Here is a 24,128-nt window from a genome sequence, read left to right as displayed (position 1 = left end):
AGCCCACAGGTGGATGCTGAGGAGGCGGTGGGGTTGAAAGTTTGCACACAGCACTTAAGCAGGGCAGCAGCAGTAGTACTGGCAAGGCAGAGACAGGAAATCTTGCAGCTTATAAAGTCTGCCAAATGAGAGGATGTGTGGTCAGCTGATAAAGGGGATGACGTGTCAGCATGAATCAGTGCAGCTCCAGTTGCCTGCCTGAACTAGCTCACAGGCAGCGCTTCATTGCATATCAGTTCAGCAGATATGATTGATCAAAGCACAGAAAAGAGACAGATGTTGTCAAGGGATTTGTGTTTGATAACATGGATGGTAAAGGTCTCATCTTTTTATTTTTTTTCATTTGCATTGCAGAATGGCGTCAGGGTCGAGGACAGCGCATGATCCTGCAGGATGAAGATGTCACCACTAAGATAGAAGGTGACTGGAAGAGACTGAACATGCTGGCTCATTATCAGGTACGCATATGACTGAGTATTAAATGCTGCACCAAAGCAACATACATCAAAGACGTTATGCTGACATGTGCACCAGTTTGTTGGTGGTACGCCAATCAGCATGTGTGGTGCTGATTCTTAAAGATCTTACAGAAATGTGTGAAGTAAAGTTGAATAAAACTTATGCACTTATCTGGTAATACCAGATGCAAAGTGAGGCATGCTTTGTCAACATAGTGTTAATAATTGGAGCAGCTAAGCAAGCAGCCACTGTCCCCTCCAAGTGCAGTTTGCATGGTGCCCAAATTAAATGTCAGCATCAGCAAGTGTCAACAGGCCTCGAGTGGGAGGCGCGGGTGGAATGGATTAGGGAGCTGATTTGAATCTGAGGGAAGATAATGAAGACAGAAGTTAATTCATTTTTTTCAGGGCTGGGGAATAAGGGCACCTTATCCTTGACAGAGTGGAAAAAAATGGAGCGGAAACACTCCCATCCACTCAGAATTTGTCAGGAAGAGTAAGGGAAGAGAGGGGGGATACCACAAATGTATTCAGACCTCAATGAAGGGCATCCTCACCCTGGACTTGATATATACTTGTGGCTTCAGTTAGAAAGGGTTAAATGGATTAATAATGAAGTTGGAGATTTTTTACAAATCAAATCCATGATGCACTCTTCTTATTAAACAAACCCAGCTGTGCTCCAGAAAGGAAATCAGAGTATTAAGTGTTTTATTAGAATCTCAAACAAACAACCAGACACACTTGATAAACTTCTGCTCCCTCCTTTATTAAACTACTCTGCTTTTATCTGCCACCGGCCAAACTCACCCACTCACTCTGCCTCCAGTTACAGCACGACAGTTTGCGTCACGAACTCAGGAAAAAAGTTTGAAATCTGATTCAGGGAAACATCACATGGTACAGTAGCTACAAGTAGAATATGGCATTTACCATATCAGATCTCTCTATCCATTAATGAGAGGCTTATCTTCTCCTCCTCTCTTTCAGGACAGCATGCTCTGCTTTCTGCCTTTATCCGCTCCTACAAATGTTATTTCCCCAAATGCCATCCCTCCTTTTCATTATGTTCCATTGTGCTGTGCTCGTTTTAAATCCATTCAACATAAGAGCAGTGATCAGGGAGCATGCTTAAGGGTGTTAGAGAGGAGGAGGGGGGCTTCCCACAAAGGAATAACAAAATCTGCCCTGTGGGCCTCCTGCTTACAATAATATAAACATATTATGCACAAGGAGCAGATTGAGTGACTGGGTGAAATAATGATACAATCTTAATAAGACCTCAGCTCCCAATCTCACACAGAAATGCACAAAAAGGCCCCTGGTCTTTATTCCCTGTCCCATCCACCCGTTCCATGATGGAGACCACTTCAATTAACCCTGCCATACCCTGCAGCACAGGCAGCCAGATTATGCAGAGCAGGGGTGTACCGTGTGTGTGCATGTGTGTGTCGGCTGGGACAGAGTACATCCCAGTTGTGTTAATTGAATCCTGTGTGCCTGACTGGGGAAGGAGGAGCCCAGGATTGACTCATTTACTCATTTACACACACTTATTTACACAAAGACACACTGCTTGATTCCCCACGCCCTCACACACACACACTCTCAGAAACACACACACATACCCAACCCTGGAGGAAAGGTATTATTGATTAGAGACCATGGGATGTCCCCTCTCACACAGGTCCGTGTGATGCACGGCTAAACTCACCCTCCCCCTGTCACTCATCATATGTATGTGTGGGCTGAATGGAGCACATAAGGGTAATAAGATATGCTGTGTATCCACATGAAACCAGAATAGATGGAGGGAAATATAGAAAATGACACTTGTGCAGTGATCTATGGGATTTCAGATTGGTTGTGTTAGAAATCTGCAAAAATGCAAAAAGAGTACGTGTGCAGGAATTTTTGTTTGAGCAGACATTTGCATAAAACATGTATCTCTGTCTTTCAGGTTCCTGATAATGCAGTAATGGCCTTGGTTCCAAAGCAAGTCACAGCCTACAATTCAGTCAACAACTCCACCGTGTCTCGAACTTCAGCTAGTAAATACGGTAAGCGAAACTGGTTCTTCACATCTTGAAGTTTTGGTTTTGTGTATTAGGTTTATTTTGGTCTGCGTCAACGACCAACACGTCCCTCCACAACTTAGAAGCAATGTGAAAATTACAAATAAAAGTAAAAAACAAAACGATCACAGAGGGATTCATCGAGAAAATATATATAGAGTCCAGCATATACATACACACACATATCGATCACACATCCACATATATTTTAGCCAATCCCATGCTGACCAAAAAAGGTGTAGGCTGAAGCCAAGGCTTATCCTGCCTACCCTTTAACATAACTTATACCATATAGGCAACACTGTGCAAGTAATTATGTTATACAAATATACAAACAAAAAAACAAAAAACATTTCAATCTCAACAAGCAGCAATTCAGAAATCTTAGAGAAATCTAACTTAAATTTATAGTTTATACCTCATCCATATATTTATTTATCTGTTTGTTTTTTAAGCATTTTTTTAAATACTCAAAGGGAGTTACACATTTTTAATTCCTCATCACAACTGTTCCAAAAGTTTACCCCTCTAACCGATACACACCTCTGTTTTATATTTGTCCTTGTCTTTGTTTTTGTTTTTAAATACCTGTTCCTTTTAAGTCATACCTGCTTTCTCTGATTTCAAACAACCTCTGAACACAGTTAGGAAGTAAACTATGTTTTGCTTTATGCATTACCTGAGCTGTTTTGTGTTCCACTAAATCATAAAATTGAAGGGCCTTTAAACTAATAAATAATGCATTGGTAGGTTCAAAGAAGTTAGACTTTGTTCAATCAAAACACAGATAAAAGAATGAAAATATCAAGGTTGCATCCAATGAAATGTGATATTTGAAAAGACAATCCTCACTTAGAAACCACCTGATCCCTCCACCGGCGACGTGCATCCTCAGCACTCTGCACGACGACCCTGACAGACCTCAAAAGACAAGACACAATTTAAAGTAGTTGAAAGGATTTCTCAAACATAACAAGAGACCAAACAGACTTTTTCTCCTGTTGTTCTGCCCCCTTAAGACTCCAAAGTGTGTCCATGTGTCAGTGTTTTTTCAGTCTGTCCGTCTGCTCTGCGTCTCCTTGAACCACAGAAACCATCAAGTTAGTGACTGATCAAAGGGCCGGCCTTGTTGGCCACAAACACTTCAGACACATCAAATGTGGTGCCACATTATTAGCATCGCCTCATCTCCATACGGTCTCACCTCGCCTTTCAGGCTTCAAATTAGACCAGATAGGACAAGGTGAGCGAAGCTACAGACAAGGGAGGAAGGAGACCGTGCATATCTTCTTTCGCCATTTTTTTTAAAGGACTGACTTCAAACACAAGTGTGATCCACTTCACTACTGGCGTAGTGCTGGAGAGTGACTTTGAACTCTTTGTGAGTACAATGACCAAGTAGTGAAGAAAGAGACAAGGCGGAATTTATAATAGCTGCTGGAGAGAGGGGGGGAGAGCGGAGCGAGAGAGAAAGTTGTGGAAAAGTACAAAGATTAAGACAAACACTGTGTAACATGTTGAGTCAGACAATGAAAGGAGAAAACCTTTGAGTCTTTGATGTAATGTTTCCATCAGAAGCAAAAAGGAGGGAAAAAAAACATCAGACAAAAAAAACACCTCCTTTGTGTGGAGGATCAGAATAGAATCCAACCTGAAATCTCTCTCCTGTGTATCCCTGACTCTTCCTCACCCTCAGCTCTCCAACTTTTTGAACAATAATTAACAGAAAATGAAAGGAAAAACCCACTCTGCTTTATGTAAAGACCCACTCACACCCCCCTGCATGCACAAAATCTCAAAAACCAGCACAGTAATTGCCACAACTGTCCGTTGTCCTTGAAAATATGAAGTTATATTAGCTCTGGAGAGGATACTTGACACAGCTCTTTTCACAATAGACACAGTTAAACATGGCTTTCTACAGGGACACATTTCGTCACATGATCGTGCTGTGATTAAATTTAGGAAGAGCACACACACACACACACACACACACACACACACACACACACACACACACACACACACACACACACACACACACACCCACAGACACACACTCTGTATCTGATGTCTCCAGCTGTCTCTCTTCCCCCTGAACTCTCTCCTCCTCCTTTTCTCTCTGGACGGATTGATTTCTGTCACGACAGAAAAACACTCTTTTTTTCCCACTCTTCTCTCCAAACCTGACCCACTGATCAATGTTTTTTCACACTGTGTAAACATTCATTGAGCCATGTGTTTGGAAATGTCATCGCCACTGCGGCCATTGGGTGGGCCATACATATTTCATCTCCTCTGACACCTGTTTCGATTTTGTGTCAGCTGGCCGTGCAATGTCTCGTCTTCGGGAGAAGAAGGCATGAAAAATTAAGCATGCACACTTTCTGAAAGTTTCATGTCCAATCTCTCAAGCCTGTAAATTGGAAGCCACAAGCCAAAGCACAGTAATCTGTGGCTGACATGCAGGTTTCTCCACTCCTTGGTGAAGGAGCAGGCTTTTATTTTTAGCTTGTTTTCTTTTCTATTTGTATCTGTGCCTTTTGTCAGCTCTCTTTTCTTCTTGTTTGCAACATACTCTGCTCTGATAAAGGATTAGATGCGGTTTGTTCTTTCTCAGTGTCGTCTCTTATTATTTTGTCTACCCCTCTGATGTAGCTTGAGCAAACTCAATGAAATATATCTTTCATTTCCAGATCTTTGAAGCTGTATATAAATGTTTATTTCTGTTTAATATCATTGTAAGAAAAAGAAGAAACCAAATCAAGTTAGTCTGAAGCTAGCAGAAGAATATCATTTGACCCTGTGTCTTTCATCAGTTATATAAGAATAAAGTGAACTAACACACGTTGTTCTTCACAGAGAACATGATCAAGTACACCGGAAGCCCTGACAGCCTGCGCTCCCGCACTCCCATGATCACCCCTGACCTGGAGAGTGGGGTCAAAGTCTGGCACCTGGTGAAGAACCACGAGCACGGAGACCAGAAGGAGGGCGACCGCGGCAGCAAGATGGTCTCTGAGATCTACCTTACAAGACTTCTAGCTACAAAGGTAAGCCATCCTTGATTTAGAGAGTCTTAAATCAGATCAGTGTTGAGTGTTTGCTCTTTTTTTGTGGTCAGTTATTCTCCAAGTCAAAATCCTCCTCAGTGGATCTGAAATAGGTTACAAGGCAAATGGTTTTACATCCAAATCTCTGCCCCACAGTTTCATCTTGACTAATGTACAGAAGCAGTTCATAAGGTGAAAGGTTAAAAAGTCACTTTAACCATCACCCTGTGTTAACATGAGTCAGAACAGCCTCCCTTTATTTAAATATTCTTGTTTACTTTGGGTGAGTCATCTCAGTGGAAAAGATTATTCTAATGTATTCCTCTATCCCCTCAGGTGAAAAAAGAGAAAATAGATATTTCTGTTTGTTTTCTCTGTTCGTTGCTGTGTCGACGCCGCAGCATATCAGAAAGAGAAAAGAAGAAAAGAGCCATAAAGTTAGTGAAGGTGTTACTGTAGTGAGAAAAAACGGTCTGGCATAAATAGAAACAGCTATAGAATGAGTCTCTTTGAATGTAGCTTGTTACAATGGCTCCCTAAGAGCAGTTAATTTAGTTTGGAGGGAATGTGACTTTGATCCAACAGCTGAATGCAAATTTCTAATTGGCTGTTAAAGCACCACCTCTCCTTTTTGTCCATCAAGACGTCCACACTATCAGACACAGACAGCAGCGTGGAGGGAAGGTAAAAGAAAAAAGAAACAATCTGTCCAGGCTGTAATTTTTTGATAAAGAACATCTTGGTTCTTTTCTGATTTCCCGCCTGCTTCTGTGTAGCAGTCTGCATAGAGAAGGCCCTCACAGGTCTATGTATCCAATGTAAAAACAAATCAGCATTAGTGCCTCACAACCCAACTTTCAGGCAAGCTTGCAAAAAGACACTGAAGAATCAGGAAAATTACAGACATGCACCTGTGAATGTCCATTATTAGGACATTATTACCTGGCTTTCCTACTGATCTTGAGTTGCATAAGATGCTTGATTCTGATTGGTCAAAACCCCTTGACAACCCCTTGACAGCGGTTATTAACATTCACTAATGTGAGCAACACCAGAGTCAAACTGATCGCATGCATTCATGTCAAAACAATCCACTGAAAAGAGTTCCGTAACATTTAACAGGTTGATAAGAATCCATCACCATGGGACGCTAACTGACGAGGAATTTTAAAAACTGTAAACATAAATCATTTTAAATCAATAATATAATATTTTAATCAATGTTTTTGACAAAGTGTTTATATTTTAAGTTAATGGCCAGGTAATAAGCAGGATAATGTATGGTTAGCAGGTTGTTATTATCCCTTACTTACAACACACCCGTACTCCCACTTCAGGGTCCATGAAATATACGAGTGTTCAGATTCCCCAAGCATTCCAATGGACATACATTTTTCTGTTTTGATCAACAACATTTGTTGACTGATTCCATCATACTTATGGGATTGGATGACTGAATGCTAATCACAGTTTTCAATAGCATCTAAAATGAACTACAGCAGAGCCACACCCCCTTTCCTGAACGTACGGCTAACCACCGGATGAACATTTCAAGCACATTTTAATCTGTTGCTCACACTGTCGAGAGTAAAATATGATCAAGGTAAATATATAAAAAAAAAACATTCAAAATGTTGTTTGCGTTTACCTTTTTTGCCAAAACCATCCATCTATTGGAAAAAGAAAAAAACTTTGGATTTCAGTTTCACCAGAAGGCAAAGAGTGTCAACTACAGCATACTGATGCTACAACACAGTTTTACCAACGAAGAAGAGTCAATGAGTTAGCTGGCCCAAAAGTGTTAGCTCAAAAAAGTAAGGCTTTAACTCTGCTGAATGGATTGAACAAAGAGAGAGATATCTAAAAATGTATGTATTACTAATAAGAAAATTAGTCCTCTTTGGACAACACTCAAATCCAACAAAGTAACACAAACTGTACTCTGCAGAAGAAGTGGCAGCCTTGACTAAGATTGTTCGACCCTCCACAACGCTCTACACGTGCACACACGTCCCCTCTTGGCCCTCTTAAAGACGCTCTATTTCCCGCCATTATCCCATTCCAGAGAGCAGGAAGGGGGCTCCTGACTGCAGACAGCACATCATCTTTCCAGATGGATTGTTTTTGTGGAATAACCAGTTTATCTTGGCCGCCCATCTCTCTTGGTGAGGAATGATTGGGCAGACAGGCAGTGTAATTGACTGCGTTTGGCTTTCACCTTGCCAATAAATACTTCTCCCTGGCAACGCCGCTGACGTCTCACATATTAGCTCCATCAGTGTCAGTGTGACTGAGTGTGGGTACGGGGCAAGCTCATGTGTGGACAGTGGAGGGGGCAGTGGGAAGGATCACATTTCCAGCCCTCACTCCTACCCTCAAGAGTATTTCAGTATCATCTCCACAGTCTAATTGTTTGCTTTCCTCTCATTTCAATATAGAGGCAGGCGGAATCTAAACACCCAGATGACACATTGTGTTTAGAGTGGGGTCTAATGACAGGGTAGATGGGTGTGGGGGGAATGTGTTGGCAGCTTCAGCTCCATCGGGGAACAAGAGAACCCCGTGATGATGACAGTGTTGATGCACGATTCCCCCTCGAGATGGAGGATGACGTAAAATGTCACAGCCTCTGCACACACGCACGCAGGTTTTGGTTCAACACACATATAAATGCAAGCACACACAACCTGTAATGCAGACTGTCACTACACAGACATGTGGGCTTGATTTAGAGATACTTGATTCCACCTTTCATAGAAAAACAATAAGGGAATGTGGGCCACATCAGAATTATAGCTGTGATTGTCGGACTAACAGGATTCTCTCCTCCCACTCTCTCCTACCTCTCTTGACTCCGTGATTCGGTCACCCGCTCCAGCCCAAATTGGATTTTTATTTGCCAATGCCTGTACACACCTCATCTGCCACACTCAATGGCCTCTTTTCCTGATAGGAAACCTCTGTCGTTTCATTTCCATCCCTCGCCCTCGCCTTCTCCCGTGCATCCCATCAGCTCATTCTTTACAAGAGGATTAGATTCTCTCACTCTGTCTCTGCTCTCTCTTCTCCTCCTCCTCCTTAAAGTCACCAACATTAAATCAAATTAGGGTCAATGGTGCAGTGTGGGAGCTAATCCGGCAGCACAAAGAGGCTTAGGAGATGCGCCTCCTGTTCCCAGATATTATTAAAAGTCAGCTGTGAAATAACAATTTCCCCCATCAAAGCTGCAAGCAGATTTAGAGGCCAGGTCTGTGAGATAGGAGTCAGACACATAAACATGGAAGAGAGGGACAAAGTGACACGCACCGCACAACTCATAAAGCCACACAGGAAAATATCGACACAGCTTTATGCCGATCTTTCCATCAACATTATGCCCTGGGATGCAGCAAAATCCCATTCCCTGGTTCCTTGTGTCCCATTCAATATGGCTTGACACACTGACACTACGGACTCACAAAGAATGTCAACAGTGTTATGTTTTTTAATTCAATATAAGTAACTGTAAATGGGATTGTGATTGTTTCCCATGTTTGTTCCAGTGTAGCAGTGGAAACTAAAATAGAGTGAACACATCTGACACTCAACGCACTGACTATCAGCTGTCTCATACGACTGGTTGTCACCTTAGAATATAATGAAAGTCTAGTTTAGTCCATCATTTAATCTGTTTCCTTCTCTCATTTTCCTCCTCTACAGGGTACGTTACAGAAGTTTGTGGATGACCTGTTTGAGACCATCTTCAGCACAGCCCATCGAGGCAGCGCCCTGCCACTGGCCATCAAGTACATGTTTGACTTCCTGGACGAGCAGGCCGACAAACACAACATTCACGACCCGCATGTCCGACACACATGGAAGAGCAACTGGTGAGTTAACAGTTTCAGTATCTCAATATGTGCATACCTTCAGACATAAAACACTAGCATACACACACTGATATCACAGGCTCTGGAAGAAGCTGGTGAGGATCTTTGGCAGACATAAAATGAATGTCTCTATTTGTAGACCAGCGTGGAGCATCTATCTCTGTTCATGGTTCTTTTTCTGAGCTGTTGATTAACTTACTGCAGAAATAATTTTACATTTTGCCACATTTCACATGGCATTGCCCTGGTATTACCCAGTGTCAGTGCCAAGCTTCACCACACGCCTCTTCCTTCCCAATATCCATTAACCACAGGGGCGTGTAATCTTCATTAAAGCCAACCACAAGGGGCTAATCCAATTGGCTGCCAAGGACTCTCCATCTATTATCATGGATAACTGGGCCAAAAAACGCCTGTCACTGTGGAAACCTCCAAAGTGACAAATGTACGCACCCGGGTGGAAGGAAGTCCACCTCTAAATTAATACCAGCTGATTAATTTAGAGCATACTGACCTCTTGTGAGTCCACCTTTACCGGTTAGCAGGGGTTAAATAACCAGAGTGCACCTGAATGTGGTGAGGGGGGAAATGAAAAGGTGGAGAAAGGGAAGTGAACTCAGTGGGAGTTAAACGCACACTAATATCTCATTAGCCTCCTGGCCTCTGCCAAGATCCCAGCATGCATCACTCAGCGCAAGACCCATGGGTACCATGGAGATGGGAGGATAGAGTTGATGTGCACCAAGGGACAAATAGAGAGGTGGAGGGAAGAATAGGTTTGTTTGAGCTAAAGGAGGGAAGAAATATTATTTACTTTACGCCATGGTCCTAATTTTGATCCTTTCCTGTGGCTCGGTGTGCGTGGGCCATTTTCAGTTTCTGTTAAGTGTTTTTTGAGAGCAGTGGGTCGCTCTCACATTTGACTTTTAATAGAACGAGCTCTCACCAGAGGGTTGTGAATGAATAGCTAGTCATTACAACACACCATCACAAAAGCCACTGAGATGGCACACAACAGTTTGTCTAATTCCACCACAGATATCCTCTTTGTGTGGGATGTGCATCTGTCTTCTCACTTCTCACTGTGTGTGCTGAACCCTAACCTTTAATAATCTGAGAGTGCAATCGTAGTTGAAACTATCACCTTCAATTTGTCTGGCAGTCTAGAATTACAGCACCTGTGCCCCTCCTATACCAGGCCTTTGCCTCATCAAACCTACCAGGCTAATTTCCATCATATATGCCATTAATTTTACATCATTACAGAGGCACACACACCCCAGTGACACCCTTACATTTCCTCCACGGTTTTCATAAGAGCTCCACTGTACATCCTCTGAGGTAGCCATTATATTTGATTATATCTCAGCCTGTAGTCCTTTAGTGCCTTTTGTGTCTTCATATATCAGTACCATGACATTTTACTTCTTTATTCAAGCTCAGGAAATTATCTGTAACACCTTACAATCCGGTCTCATCTTCCTGATAGTATAGTAGCAGCACCAACACATGTGCCATGTTTCTTTTAGGCTACCTTTGTGAGCATCATGGTATTCTTAAGTAAAAATTTGTCTCTGAATGTCAATTTCCAACTGAATATCCTGTTAAGCTGTGACTTCTCTCTGTATTGTGTGACAGAGTTGTAATGTGTATTTGTATGCGTGTACAGTAACTGTGTGCATGCATGAGTCACTGGCTCCCAGAGCATCTCCAGATGGTATCTTTTGGATTAGCCGCAGAGTGTCAGCGTCTCCTCTCATCCTCGCTCCTCTGTATTCGGTGTGTGTGTGTGTTTTTGTGTGTCTCTGTCTGCATCATGTTTGTCATGTCGGGAAACAGGCAGAATTTTAATTATTGTGCAGAACTGGCACACACACCCTCTTTTCTGCATGCTGATAACCACCTCTCTGCTGTCACACTGCAGTCCCAGCCTTCACAGTTTAGATGGTATCACCAGGGTGTTTAGGGGTAAGCTAATTTTCTGTAAAGTTTACTGTGTGTAGGTTACAGAAAGTTTTTAAGGTATTTTAAGCCTTTTTGTAAGGTCATACTGCTTTTTCAGGGGTGCACTGCAGCATGCCATTCACACTAAAGGTCGTGCCTTTTCACCTACCGAGGTGAAATTGGAACAATGCCTGACCAGGTCACCTTTCTGAAGCTGTTAATTCAAACTCAGGACACTGCATGAAAAAGGTCAGGCTTGGGCTGTTCCCTGTCTGTGCTGTAATCCCTGGAATGGAAAGCCCTCAACCACAACATCTGTGACCCTTTACGTGCCAATGGCACACAACTTCATTAGGCCGACATCCCACAACTGCAAATTCAGAGGCTCAGTGGCTCTGTGTGCCAGAAGTTTTGATCAGTGCGAACAGTAGTAGACATGTTACTGAAAGACTGCAGGGAGACTTTGTTCATATGGATTTTATTACGCATCATCTTGCTTTTATTGTTTTATTGGCAGTATGGAGCCTGTTAACATATTTAGAACTAGCCATGGTAAACTGTAAAGAAAGCTTACACTCTTGGGGTTGTTTTTCTACTTCACATTTAAGAAGTTTTGTCAACACTGGTTGGTAATCTTTCCTTCTTGGGGAGATGAAGATTTGCAGAGTTGATTTAAATGGACAAACACTCCCCTTGACTAAAATCTGATTACTAAATAAAGATTCTGTTTCGTGGGAAGCTTAATGTTTCTATCCAAGTATTCACACTGTTTCACTAGGTGACACACTATTCTTGGATGTTTGAAACTATAGCACTTTGTGGTCCCAAATCAATGGACAGAGTCTTCTTTATTTAATAAATGGGCTTTTTCTGACTCTACCAGCATAATTCCTCTTGGATCAGAGATGCCCTTGATCTTGGCAGCTGATACTTAACCTAATCCCTGACCAAAAGAACTGATTATGGCCGTCCTGTAGATTGGAATTACTCACAGCATGGTTAAACTGCAAAAAAAAAAGTGCTTTGCCTACACAAAAAGTAATATTTAGCAATATCATGGTGATTATTTTGAATGCACAGTCCATGGTAACTCATCATTGTATTTCCCCTCTGGAATACAGCAGGTTCAAAGCTTGGGGCAGCAGGGGCAGATTGTCAACAATCAAGGCAGCACAGCAGTGGTGTTAATATCCCTTTGATCCCCGCACCTAATCCCTCTAGATTCTTTGCTTCAATTAATTTTCGAGTCATAATGCAGAGTTTCCCCTTCCCCTGAGTCCAAATCCCCTTTTGTTGGATTGTACATCTGAATGGCTTTGTGGGTGGTTATGCTCGGATAAATGCTTAGTGGGATGGTAGAGAAGCACCAGTGGTGTTTAAATGATTGCATTTTATTTCTTCTTTTTTTCTGATCCTCATTCTTTGATATCGTGCCACACAGAAAAAACTCCTATGCAGGCTAGAATACCGTGTCTTTACTGTTAGATTTTTGCGACTTCAGCTAAAAGCACAGAGAATAGTATAGATATAAGATCCAAGTAACACTCAGCTCTTTCTTAATACCACCTGAGCCCTTTCACTGCTGCACACAGATAAAGTGGGGCCTATATCTATTCGTTTTGACAGAAACAAGCCAAGCAAATAAACAGACTTGTATATTTTTATTATTCTGGACAGGCACAAAATAGGACCCACTAGCACAAACAAGGCAATATGAACTGTGTCACTGTGCGGCCCCCACCGAGGACCCCTGGACACTGCTGGAAAAAATGAGAGCCAGCCACCACCTGGTTTTAAAGATAAAGGTTTTATTGAATTGTGCACACACATCAAATAGAGCACATCGGCAACAGCAGGGCCTGTGTACTCGCTTTGCAAAGTGAATGAGTCCTCGTCCTCCTTTCTGCCTCATAATACGCTCACATCTAGCGCCTGACTGGCTGCAGCAAATATAAAAATGGCATTTAGGGACTTAATCTCAGAGCAGTTCAACTGGACACAGGCTGTTGTTTTACTTTACACTCTTTTGTTCTTCTGTTTGCGACGCTGTGTGAGCATTCTGTCACTGAGATGGAGCTGCACAAACAATGCAAAAGTTATCTGCAGGACAGGGGGACAAACAGCACAGTGCATACACATACATAAAATCATGAGTAAGTTTAGTCTCTGTAACTCTGAGAGGTGTGATGACTTCAGGTCGTAGTAAATTATGTGATGGTAAACTGATTTAAAAACACACAGGATACGCATTTTTTAATAGTATATGTGACTCTAAATCTCAACTGGAGACTGGCTGCTCAACACATACATAACATTATTTAACAGTTGTGAAAAAGTACTGAATTTCTTCTTCTTTGTTTTCTTCTCTCTGTGTAGCCTACCTCTGCGTTTCTGGGTGAATGTGATCAAGAACCCCCAGTTTGTGTTCGACATACACAAGAGCAGCATCACAGACGCCTGTCTGTCTGTGGTGGCCCAGACCTTCATGGACTCCTGCTCCACCTCAGAACACCGCCTTGGGAAGGACTCACCCTCCAACAAGCTGCTTTATGCCAAGGACATTCCCAGCTACAAGAGCTGGGTGGAGAGGTGAGCTGATAAAAATGTACACATGTTCACACCACACACTGGAGTGATGAAGGGGAGAAGTGTGTGTATGCTGAGGGGGGGTGGGCCTTTATGTGAGTGGAAACATCAGAAAACCAGCACTGGCTGTGTTTCATTCCAGCACATACACAACGGGGCTGTAGCACTGTGAGCTATGGGCCATGAAACTCAATCCAAATTAGAACACAGTGGAAATGGAAGCCCAGGGCTTGAGATCTACATTACAGAGGAGGCAGAAGTGTGAGTGTATTCTTGAGAGAAGCAGGCAGTAGCAGCAGGTATTTTCTTAAATGAGAGTTTTATTGATTTGATTTGTCAGCGAGGATGGCAAAGAAGGTCCTGAATAAAAGATGGGGTAGTGTGAAGCGGTCAGACGTATTCATGTTTCACTGGCTTCATCACAGGTCTCAGAATATTTATGTTGCTGCTTGAATGGGTGGAACCAAAAGAGCAGCTATGGGCCGTAGACAGTTCTCAGTCGTCCTGTGAGTGTGTGGGTGTGTGTATGAGGTCTTCTATGAACAATAGGTGTGAGTATCCTCTGCTGTATGATACATGAATGGATTCTGTAAGCAGTGAAATTATCTGTGGACGGAGAATCCTGCAACTGCTACAGTAGAGGGCACCACACGCAGGCTGTGTTTACTCATCTTTTTACGCACACTTAGTACTGTGGATTTTTTAGGAGGAGGCTTTATGTGCCGTAACAGACACATCTCATACCCTGTGAAGGAAGGGAAACATGCCTTCCTTGCAACTTTTTTGATACACAATCCACAGTGAAACTTCATTTCAGTAATATAGTTCAGATTGACTTGGGATGAATGTAATGCTTCACTGCTGTCCAAATGTGACAAAGTAAGGGTCATGAGGAGTTAAAGGCAGGATGCATAGACTGAAAACTGCTCAGGGGACAGAGGGTAAACAAGCAGTGTAGAGGTAAAGGAGACACATCCTTCTTGCTCCAGCTTCTCTGTAAAGGCAGGACGTCCTTGCCTTGTGTTTCAGTGTTTCTCTGGATGGAAGTCTCTGAAGCAGGTTCAGTGCGTCTCCATAATCGGAACACATGTAGACATTTCAGACTTCTTACCATGCAGCTTCAGCATCTTTTCTTTTCATATTTAGGGTGTGGAGGCGGTGCCGTTGGGCAGAGCAAGCTGTTTTATCCCACTGAGCTTTGTACTTGCTGCAGTATGTTGATGTTATTAATTTGGGGCTGTGAAGTGGAGCGGGCTTGTGAGATATTGACACTAGTGTTGAATTTGATGTGGGAGTTGACGGTCTCCTGACAATGACATATCCATCACAGCTGTCAGAACATTATTTGTTTACAAGAGTGCTTGCATATGGATCAGTACATTTTCTAATGTAACATTTAATGGAGAGGGCTAATGGTGCTGTTCTAAGAGTAATACGCAAAAAATGAAATTGGTATTTCATTAAAAGGATATTTATTATTTTGAAAATGGTTTATACATTTTGCCGGTTAAAAAATATTAGGGTGTTATGGGTAGAACATAAAAATGATTACTCTGAACAGCTCAGTTGAATATTGCATGAATGTTATTCACATTGTTATGTGTGTGCTACAACTTATAATAGCTGAAGACTTCCAATATAGATACTTTGACAAACAATCCAAAATATAATGTTTTACCTTTTACCTCCAACCCCTCTGACCTGCATCTGCATCAATCAATCTTTTTTTGTGTATAGCGCCAAATCACAACAGATGTTATCTCAAGACGCTTTTACAAACAGAGCAGGTCTAGACCGTACTCTGTGTTAAATGTTCATCAAATCTAAAGCTAATATTTCAATTATTTGACAGTAACTTCACAAATACTTTTTACCCCCACCTTTTTTAAGTAAACACTAAAGTTATGTCTGTTCAAACTTTTTTACAAACAAGCACACCTGGTCTCTACACTAACAAACCCCTGCTTGGTGCTCCCTAAAACTGCCCTGCAGCACTGAGCAGGTGTTGATGTGTGTGCGTGACCTCTGTGCAAAGGCTATAAGCAACACCCACCTGCCTTTGCCTTTGCTCAGTTTGCTCTGAAGACTACCTTCCTGGCAAATCCATCTCTCCCTCACACATGCCCAGAGTTATCCAGCCAAACACCCGGCCTGTCCTCGAGCGGCTGCAGCTACAGGAATTTAATATGTAAATAACGCGCTTTAATTAACATAGTTGGTAGGGGCAACACAGCTGCTGCTGACAGTGACTGATTACCCTTACTTCAGTGCAGTGTGTGTATTTGTTCTGTTGTGCTCTTCAAGGTTGAAATCAAAGGCCTGTCAGTGTCTACTATGACTCCATATCACTCATGTTACCATGCAGCACACTTGTTGCCTCTGTGCTACATGCATCAGTTTCACATCCTTAAAGACCTGCTGCAGGGAGTAATTAGCTCGGAGGACAACAGCAGCACTATCTCTATTCAAACACAGCAACTGCTCTACTCTGTTTCCCAAATCATTACCCAGAATTTCTTACAATGTTCACCACATATTAAATGTTGTCCTTATGCTTTGTTTTCCTCTCTGTCTCTTGTTACAGGTACTACTCAGACATTAGTAAGATGCAAGCGATCAGCGACCAGGACATGAACGCCTACTTGGCAGAACAGTCACGGATGCACATGAATGAGTTCAACAGCATGAGCTCTCTTAGTGAGATTTACTCCTACGTGGGCAAATACACTGAGGAGGTTTGTAATTCCAACTCTTACACTTGTTACACTTCTGTCTGTAACCTCACTCTCACTCCCTCTGATAAAGAACGTTTTTCCATTAACTTTATTCTTCCTTACCAAGTCCTGTTTAGTTTCTAGTTTTGTCCCCTCAATCTGATGATTTCTATGAAGTCTAGCTCGTCAGTGTTTTCTTCCTCACTTTGGCATGGATATGATACTGTGAACAGGCTGGCATGATTCAGCAACTCACTGAAATCTGTAGAAAAGGAAAACCACTGCAGTGTTTCTTCATCCTGAACTCAGAAGTTTGTAGATTGCTTCTCTGTGAAGAACAGCAGCAAAATGTTCTGCGTTTGTGTTTTGTTGTTTGTGTCGCTTGTGGAAAATTTTGCATTGTTGTGGAAAAAAAGAAAGAAAGAAGTAGATTATTCTGCAGCAGTGGTCTCTGAGGACTCTGTTTTTTTGCTTAGAATCAGATTACAATTTGAATCTATTACTGTTATAAAAACTCAAGCTGCTGTCCCCCACAAGATAGCAAAAATATTTAATTAGAAACCCTATAAGTTTACACGGAGGAAGAATCTGATGTCTCTCGGGGGGGATATCTTTAGATGTGTCGTTATGTCATGATAATCATTTTAATTAATGTTATTGAGGATAATATGGTCATGTCCAGTGTGATCAAGCATTAGTGTAACAGGCAGTGTTTCTGTTATAGCTTTTTATTCATTTCATAAAATATAAAAGAACATCATAATTGTTTGTTGAACTACTTGACAGAATGCCTTTTGATTCTCTAACGTAACAGACATTTTAAAGTCTTACTAACTCTCTCCTTCCATTAAGCCTCAAGCTTGACAACTTAAGTGAAGTACATGAGTAGATTTTCTTTTATCTGCTTTTTGAAATTGTGGATTTACCCGTCATTTTATCTTCACAATTCATGAACCTTGACCTCAAGAAGTTCTTATTCTACTCTGCTCTTAGTCAACTCACAAGAAACACAGTTTCAGTAGCTAAGGGGTTTAGATGTTGAGCTCTTAAACCAGGGATCCTGATTCAAATCTGACCAAGGAGCCTCTTTTTCAGCCACTACTGCAACTATATGTGAAGACAAAATGCCTGAAAAATGTCTCCAACTTGGTATCACTCTTGTTTTAGAGTTAACTGCAACTTTAACTATGCATGTATACATCTTAAAAAAGCCTGACTAGTGTTTATCTCAGGATGATGAGTACAATTTCATCTCTTCTAAACAGACTTCTCTGAACTGAATTTTAAAGAGTGTTTATAAATGTCTCAATGACATGTTAAGGATGCTTTTAATATACTTTGAAGTAATAGTTGACCTATTACTACTAACACTTGTTACAAGACTCTAAACATGTAAAAGAAACACTTTAATAACTTGAATGCATCATCTTGTTATCTTGTTATACCTTAGATTAGTTATCACACAACCAGAGTCTAACATACTAGCTGCAGTTGTGTGTCTCTGAATCCTGAGAGTAACGTGTGTTTGTGTTTACCTCTCTGTCCTGCCTGCAGATTGTGTGCTCACTGGAGCAGGACGATGGAGCCAGGAAACAGAGGCTGGCCTTCAAGCTGGAGCAGGTGGTGGCCTTCATGAGTCTGGAGAGCTGAGGACCGCACTTCCCAGGGCGCACTGGGAAGAGACCCCATCAGAAACCGAGCCGTGCCTGAGCGAAGACCTGTCCCCATCTTTTTTCATCACGTGACTTCCTCCCTCCGCCTTTTCAAAGATGATGACTTCTTCCTTGACCTTTTTTCTGCTTCCTCTTCCCTGAGAGATATTTTGTGTTCCTCATCCACTCTGCTGCATAGACTAGTTTACCTGAATTTATCCGAGGGGTGGTTCAAGCTGTGGTTGGTGTCTCCTTCAGTGCAATGCAGGAGATCCCTCAAGCTTCACCACAGGGAGAGCTCCGAGGGGGTGACTTCCTGAAAGCAGCCATATTGGCAAACTTCAGTCCCTCTGCTGGAAGAGAAGAGGGGAAAAACATTTTTATGTTGCCTTCAAGAATTTACACTGATAGGTAATTCTTTAAAAACCACAATGCTGGTGTCCATTTTTTTGAGAACTGTTTTGAAAATAGGATAGTTCGAATAAAACCATCTCTAGAGTCCTGTTTATTGTAGTTCTATATTCAATATATGGAATCAAGAGGAAACATCAACAATGATGACTGCAAGCCAAATGAACACCTCTGAAGAAAATTAATGCAAGGATGGTTTGCCAAGTTTACACTGTACCTACAAGCAAAGCATACATATCTGCGGAAATTTGGGCGAGTCCAGGCAAACCTAGAATGTTCTTGTGTTCTTTCAATGTAGCTGGAGTTGTATTTAAGAAAAAAGACTGATGGGGGAAGGGAAGGATTAGTGCTTCTCTGAACTTTTCCTTTATTGAAATGTGACTGACACTAAAACATTACAAACCAGAGCATCCCCCGATCTATACCCCTTTGCAACATTCGCACATTTCCCCTGCCCAGCTTACATTTACTTCAAAGAAAATGTTCATGATTTCTGCTTCCATCTAGCTTACGTGGCTATAGCAAATTTAACCTATTAGACAAAACCCAGGAGGGCCTCGACCCAAAGTGGATCCTCTGTAAGAAGCACACAACCAACTCTGGAAGACAGTTTCCTGACTGCTCGTCCAAACACCAGGAGCAGTCTTCCTCTGGCTCTTGCCTCTTCCAATCTTGTGCCGCCACTGCGACGGTCTATCAAAGCACACACACACCCGCACAGACACACACATGATCAGCAGCTGCCTAAGATCCTGACTGCCTAGAAGTCTCCGGCGAAGGAAGAGCTGACTGAAACGTACTGGGTAGGAACTGTCTGATCATTAAAACCAAGAATGATCCAACGATAGCACAGTCAGAGACGGCTGACTGCTCCCTACAGGGGTCTGGTGTGAGAGTAGCACTTCTTTCCCAGGATGTTCTTATTTAAAGACTTTTTGTGTGGAGAAATCAAACAAGATGGACTAAGTCGGTCAGCCAAAAACCAAAGGAGCTTGAAATTTTCAAAACGGTCAAAAATGTATTTGTAAAGTGCCACTGAGGAACGTAGAAAAAAAAGGACTATGTAAAAGACAACCACTTCTAGGACAAAAAAAATATTGTGACTGGAACTTTAAGAAACCTGTGTGATTTTTCTGACCTCAATGTGTCGAGGTGAGAGGCTCTGTGGGCGACGTGATCCCATCCTCTTTCTCTTTCCATCGCCGCGGGTCTCTCTGGCTCTCGGCACACCGTTCACCCTCGTGTCCGGCTCCTGACTTGCCAGTTTTCTTTCTGTTTTGCACAAGCGTTGGAGATGGTAGCTAGTTGCATACGGCAAAACCCCAACTCTTGAGTGTGTAACTGTTGAGGCGCTCTTGTCTGTATTAGTGTAGTTGTCCTCAGTGGCGGCAGGGGGCGGCCTTCTCCAAGCCTCAAAAAAGAAGAAAAAAAAAGAAAAATTCTGATAAAGTGGAGCAGGACAAGACGTGAGCATCACGGCAGGATAAACAGAAAACAATAGACTTTAAAAGTAGAAACGAGCGATTGAAAGAGAGATGATGGAGGCGCCCTCCGTACCTTTTGACCTCTGCCCTTTCTTTTGCCTTGACAACGTGCCCCATGTGGTGATGTGAATGTGTGAAGACCGCCCTAGGTCCACCTTGGGTCCTTTATTGGCTTTTTAAGCGCATGTAAAACGTAAACAATTTAAGAAACTTATTTAAAAAAAGTGAAAAATAAGAAAATTAAGCCTTGCAATGATGATGTGGATGTGTTCTTTTATCTTTCTTTTGCTTGGAAGAACTGAGATGGAAAAGTGGATTGTTCATGTAATAAAAACTATAACTTTCGTTTAAGGTGGAACCTTTATCAGCCCTACTGCAGAACCTCATGTCCATGTTTTTTGTCAAGTGTTAGATACTTAAGGAAACAGATATTATATACCCTTGCATGTTGACCTACTTGGATGGTATGAAATGGAACTGCCTTGCTCAAAGATATTTATATACTTCTACTACTACTAGGGACTTTAAAGTTACAATTTACAAGCCCACTGTTCATTTCAGATATAGATCTCACAATTAGACAACATGAACCCTGTTTTAAATTCCATATCAAGGTAATGTGTCCTCTTATTCAGGCCATTCATTTTGAGTGACAGCTGTGTCTCCTCTGTGGTTTTAGTTTTGGTACATTGAAGATGCAAGTTTAGTCTTGCTCTGTCTCTGCTGCTATTACATCTTGTTTTAAGAGTTTGTACTGTATGATATAGATTATGTTGTCATTATATTTCCCTAATTTGTTCTCTATTTCTATCACAGCATCAGTTGGGCTCAAATTCAGTGCCCACATAGCTAAAGATGGCCACAATCCATGATAACAATATTTTTGTTCTACAAAGGTACATTTCAACAAAGCATCAGAAGACTGCATCAGTCTGCACAACGTGTCATACAAGCTCTTTAATATTTCTCATGCAGAAACAGTGAATACATGTCAACATTAAACCAGAGAGGCACATTAGGCTTGATAGTAGACTTATGTTTAAGACTGAGTTTGGCAAGTGACTGTTTTTTTTCTTAGCCTTAGTATGTGAAATATCCAAGTCATTGTCCATTAATTCCCGTCTGCAGCTATATGAATGTCCGTTGTTTCTACTTGGAGGGGTATATTCACAAAGTGTTTGCTGGACATGTTTTGTAGTAAACATATCAAACTTCGTATTGGTATATGAGGGGACTCAGGATCGATTGAGCAACTTGAAACACTGACATTCAATTGTAAGTCAAAACTTCCCACTTAAACACCTCTAGACAATTCACCTCTTTCATTCATGTAGCCGATGTAAACTCTGTCTAGATACCCAAAGTTCCCCCCTCACAGCCTTGTGTTCATAAACAACACAGGGTGCAAGTCCTGGACTGTCATTGTGAATCTGCCCCCCAGTGTAACACCCTGTCTTTCATTTTCTCCTTGCCCTGTCCCTTCTTCTGCAACAAAGGCCGCCTGCGAGCAGCCACCTTGTTGCCAAGAGCACAGATAAAGTTTCCACCTTGAAACGTTTTGTAGGAACTAAAAATGTCCTCCTAGCTCAGTGTTATAGCAGGTGTTACAGAAACAAGCTAGAAAAGACTTTTACTAGACCATATTTGAAAGATAAAGAGTATCTTATTGAGAGATAAAAACGAACCAGGGGGATATAAGGCGAGCTTCTCTAACTTTGTTATAATTAATTGTATACCTGTGTATGTAAATATAATGCATTCCTATTTTGCAGTCAAGAACAAAATACTATTTGTAATATAGAATAAACTTTATTATGAAACCAAACGTTATGATTTTTTCGTGTCATTTTGTAGGCTGCGGTCGCACTGGAAGCTAATTGACCATACGAACCCTCTACTGAAATAAGATGGTCTGAATTTAAATGACTATGTGGCAGATTGAAATTTTGACATGCAACTTCTCCACAGGGGAACACAGCCTCCTTCAGGATGATAAATATTTAAATACCCAGTCAACCTCAAAGACCTCTTCACAGGCTATCTGTGGGTGGAGACATACAGCTTTTTTTTATGAAAGCCACCAAGAATCAAATAAGAAACTTGTAGAAATCATGAATGAGTATGTTTTCTGCCACATCATGAAAAACACTCAAGCAAGAGAACTTGTGGAAGTGTCAATCTAAGCATGCTCTGTAATTGGAGATCAGAAGGCTTTACAAAGGCTTTAAGTCAAATACTGCTGACATATTTTCCAGATTTTATGAGTCCAATCTTTACCCCACCAACACACTGCTTTTATACTGTTCTATAAAACTCACAAGACCAACCAGTAGCTTGTAAAAAAATAAGTGCAGTAGCTCTGAATTTTGAAGGCATTTGCACATAAAGACTACACTGTGTGCTGTCACATAGCTCTTTCCTCTGACAGGTGCTACGTCAGTCAGACTGTGTTCGGGGACTTTGAGGCCATCCCAGATCTCCGACTGTCTGCTTCAAGTCTGAGATAATGTAAAATAAAAAGACATTTTTATTGTACTCTAACATTTAATTATTCTCAGGGCTGTTGACTGTGTGCATGTCAGGACACACAAGAACAATGCCTAATGAATACTGTTCTGTGTGTATAGAACCAGAGCAAGAGCTCTCCCATGAAAAGAAAAATCCTGATTTTATGATACATAATGGCCCAAATCACTTTAAACTTAAGTATCCAAATTATTTAAATTATGGTTTTATCCAATTAATTCTAAGTCTATGGCCTGATTTTCTACAGTGCCACTGGGGAAGATAAAGAAACCAAGGTTTGGAATAAATTCTGCACAGAGGAAGTCACGCTCTAGGAGAAGAAGCTGAATAGCCCAATTCTGAATAAGAGTAGCTGAAAGAGTAAATCTCTAAATAATAGGTGAATTAGCACCCAACAGTCACACGGTATATTAAAGTACCTTTCTAGGAGCAAGGATGGAAGCTAAGAACACAAAGGGCGTCTAATTTTGCAAATACCTTTTTCAAAACAGTGGTAGATTTAAGCTCACAAATAATCTTCTCTAACCCGGAGGAAAAAACATGTCAAACCCAGCCAGAGAAGTACAAACATTGTTGCAGATATCCACTAAAATGAACAGAGCTGGGCCCGCAAATCAACAAATGACAAAGACTGGGTTGGTTTGAACCAGCCGATAGTAGCAGACCATGAAGATATCAGTCATTTGAAGTCTTTATGTAAGTTGGTGTCAACCTCGTCCTCTTAAACTACAACTATTATACTAAAGTTTCCACCGAACTCTTCCTCCCTTTGTAATAAAGGAAATTAATGAAACCATTAGGGTTAGGGTTATGATTAGAGTCAGGGATAGGGTTAGGGTTATGATTGGGGTTAGGGTTATGGTTATGGTTATGGTTAGGGTTATAGTTAGGGTTTTGATTAGGGTAAGGGTTATGATTAGGGTTGGGGTTGTGATTAGGGTTAGGGTTAGGGTTGGGTTATGATTAGGGTTAGCGTTGTGATTAGGGTTAGCGTTGTGATTAGGGTTAGGGTTGGGTTAGAGGGATGATTAGGGTTAGAGGGTTAGGGGTTAGGCTTAGGGTTGGGTTAGGGTTGTGATTAGGATAAGGGTTATGATTAGGGATAGGGTTATGGGTAGGGTTATAATTAGGGTTAGGGTTATGATTAGGGTTGGGGTTATGATTAGGATTAGGGTTATAATTAGGGTTAGGGTTATGATTAGGGTTATAATTAAGGATAGGGTTAGGATTAGGGTTAGACTTGTGATTAGGGTTAGGGTTAGGATTAGGGTTAGGGTTAGGATTAGGGTTAGGGTTAGGGTTAGGGTTAGAGTTATGATTAGGGTTAGGATTAGGGTTAGACTTGTGATTAGGGTT

The 24,128-nt window shown here is 41.6% G+C and overlaps 1 protein-coding gene and 1 long non-coding RNA gene across 4 annotated transcripts in view; one reads left to right on the top strand and one right to left on the bottom strand.

The window, feature by feature from the left end:
• The window catches only part of plxna4 (plexin A4), a 254,565-nt gene extending 232,524 nt beyond the window's left edge, over nucleotides 1-22,041 (top strand). For both annotated transcript variants that reach the window (XM_034673574.1, XM_034673573.1), the window contains exons 26-32: nucleotides 355-458; nucleotides 2,419-2,518; nucleotides 5,396-5,586; nucleotides 9,286-9,455; nucleotides 13,776-13,988; nucleotides 16,570-16,720; nucleotides 18,254-22,041. In XM_034673574.1, coding sequence (XP_034529465.1) covers nucleotides 355-458; nucleotides 2,419-2,518; nucleotides 5,396-5,586; nucleotides 9,286-9,455; nucleotides 13,776-13,988; nucleotides 16,570-16,720; nucleotides 18,254-18,349 — 1,025 coding nt within the window. In that variant the 3' untranslated portion in view covers nucleotides 18,350-22,041. The remainder of the gene's footprint in view (nucleotides 1-354; nucleotides 459-2,418; nucleotides 2,519-5,395; nucleotides 5,587-9,285; nucleotides 9,456-13,775; nucleotides 13,989-16,569; nucleotides 16,721-18,253) is intronic.
• Nucleotides 17,412-24,128, bottom strand: part of LOC117805030 — a 115,649-nt gene continuing 108,932 nt past the window's right edge. For both annotated transcript variants that reach the window (XR_004629323.1, XR_004629322.1), the window contains 2 exons: nucleotides 19,901-20,173; nucleotides 17,412-18,704 (listed from right to left, as the gene is read on the bottom strand). This is a non-coding gene — a long non-coding RNA (uncharacterized LOC117805030). The remainder of the gene's footprint in view (nucleotides 18,705-19,900; nucleotides 20,174-24,128) is intronic.

This window comes from Notolabrus celidotus, chromosome 21, assembly GCF_009762535.1.
Source record: "Notolabrus celidotus isolate fNotCel1 chromosome 21, fNotCel1.pri, whole genome shotgun sequence".
Taxonomy (NCBI): Eukaryota; Metazoa; Chordata; class Actinopteri; order Labriformes; family Labridae; genus Notolabrus; species Notolabrus celidotus.
This window is presented reverse-complemented; position numbering and strand designations above follow the sequence as displayed.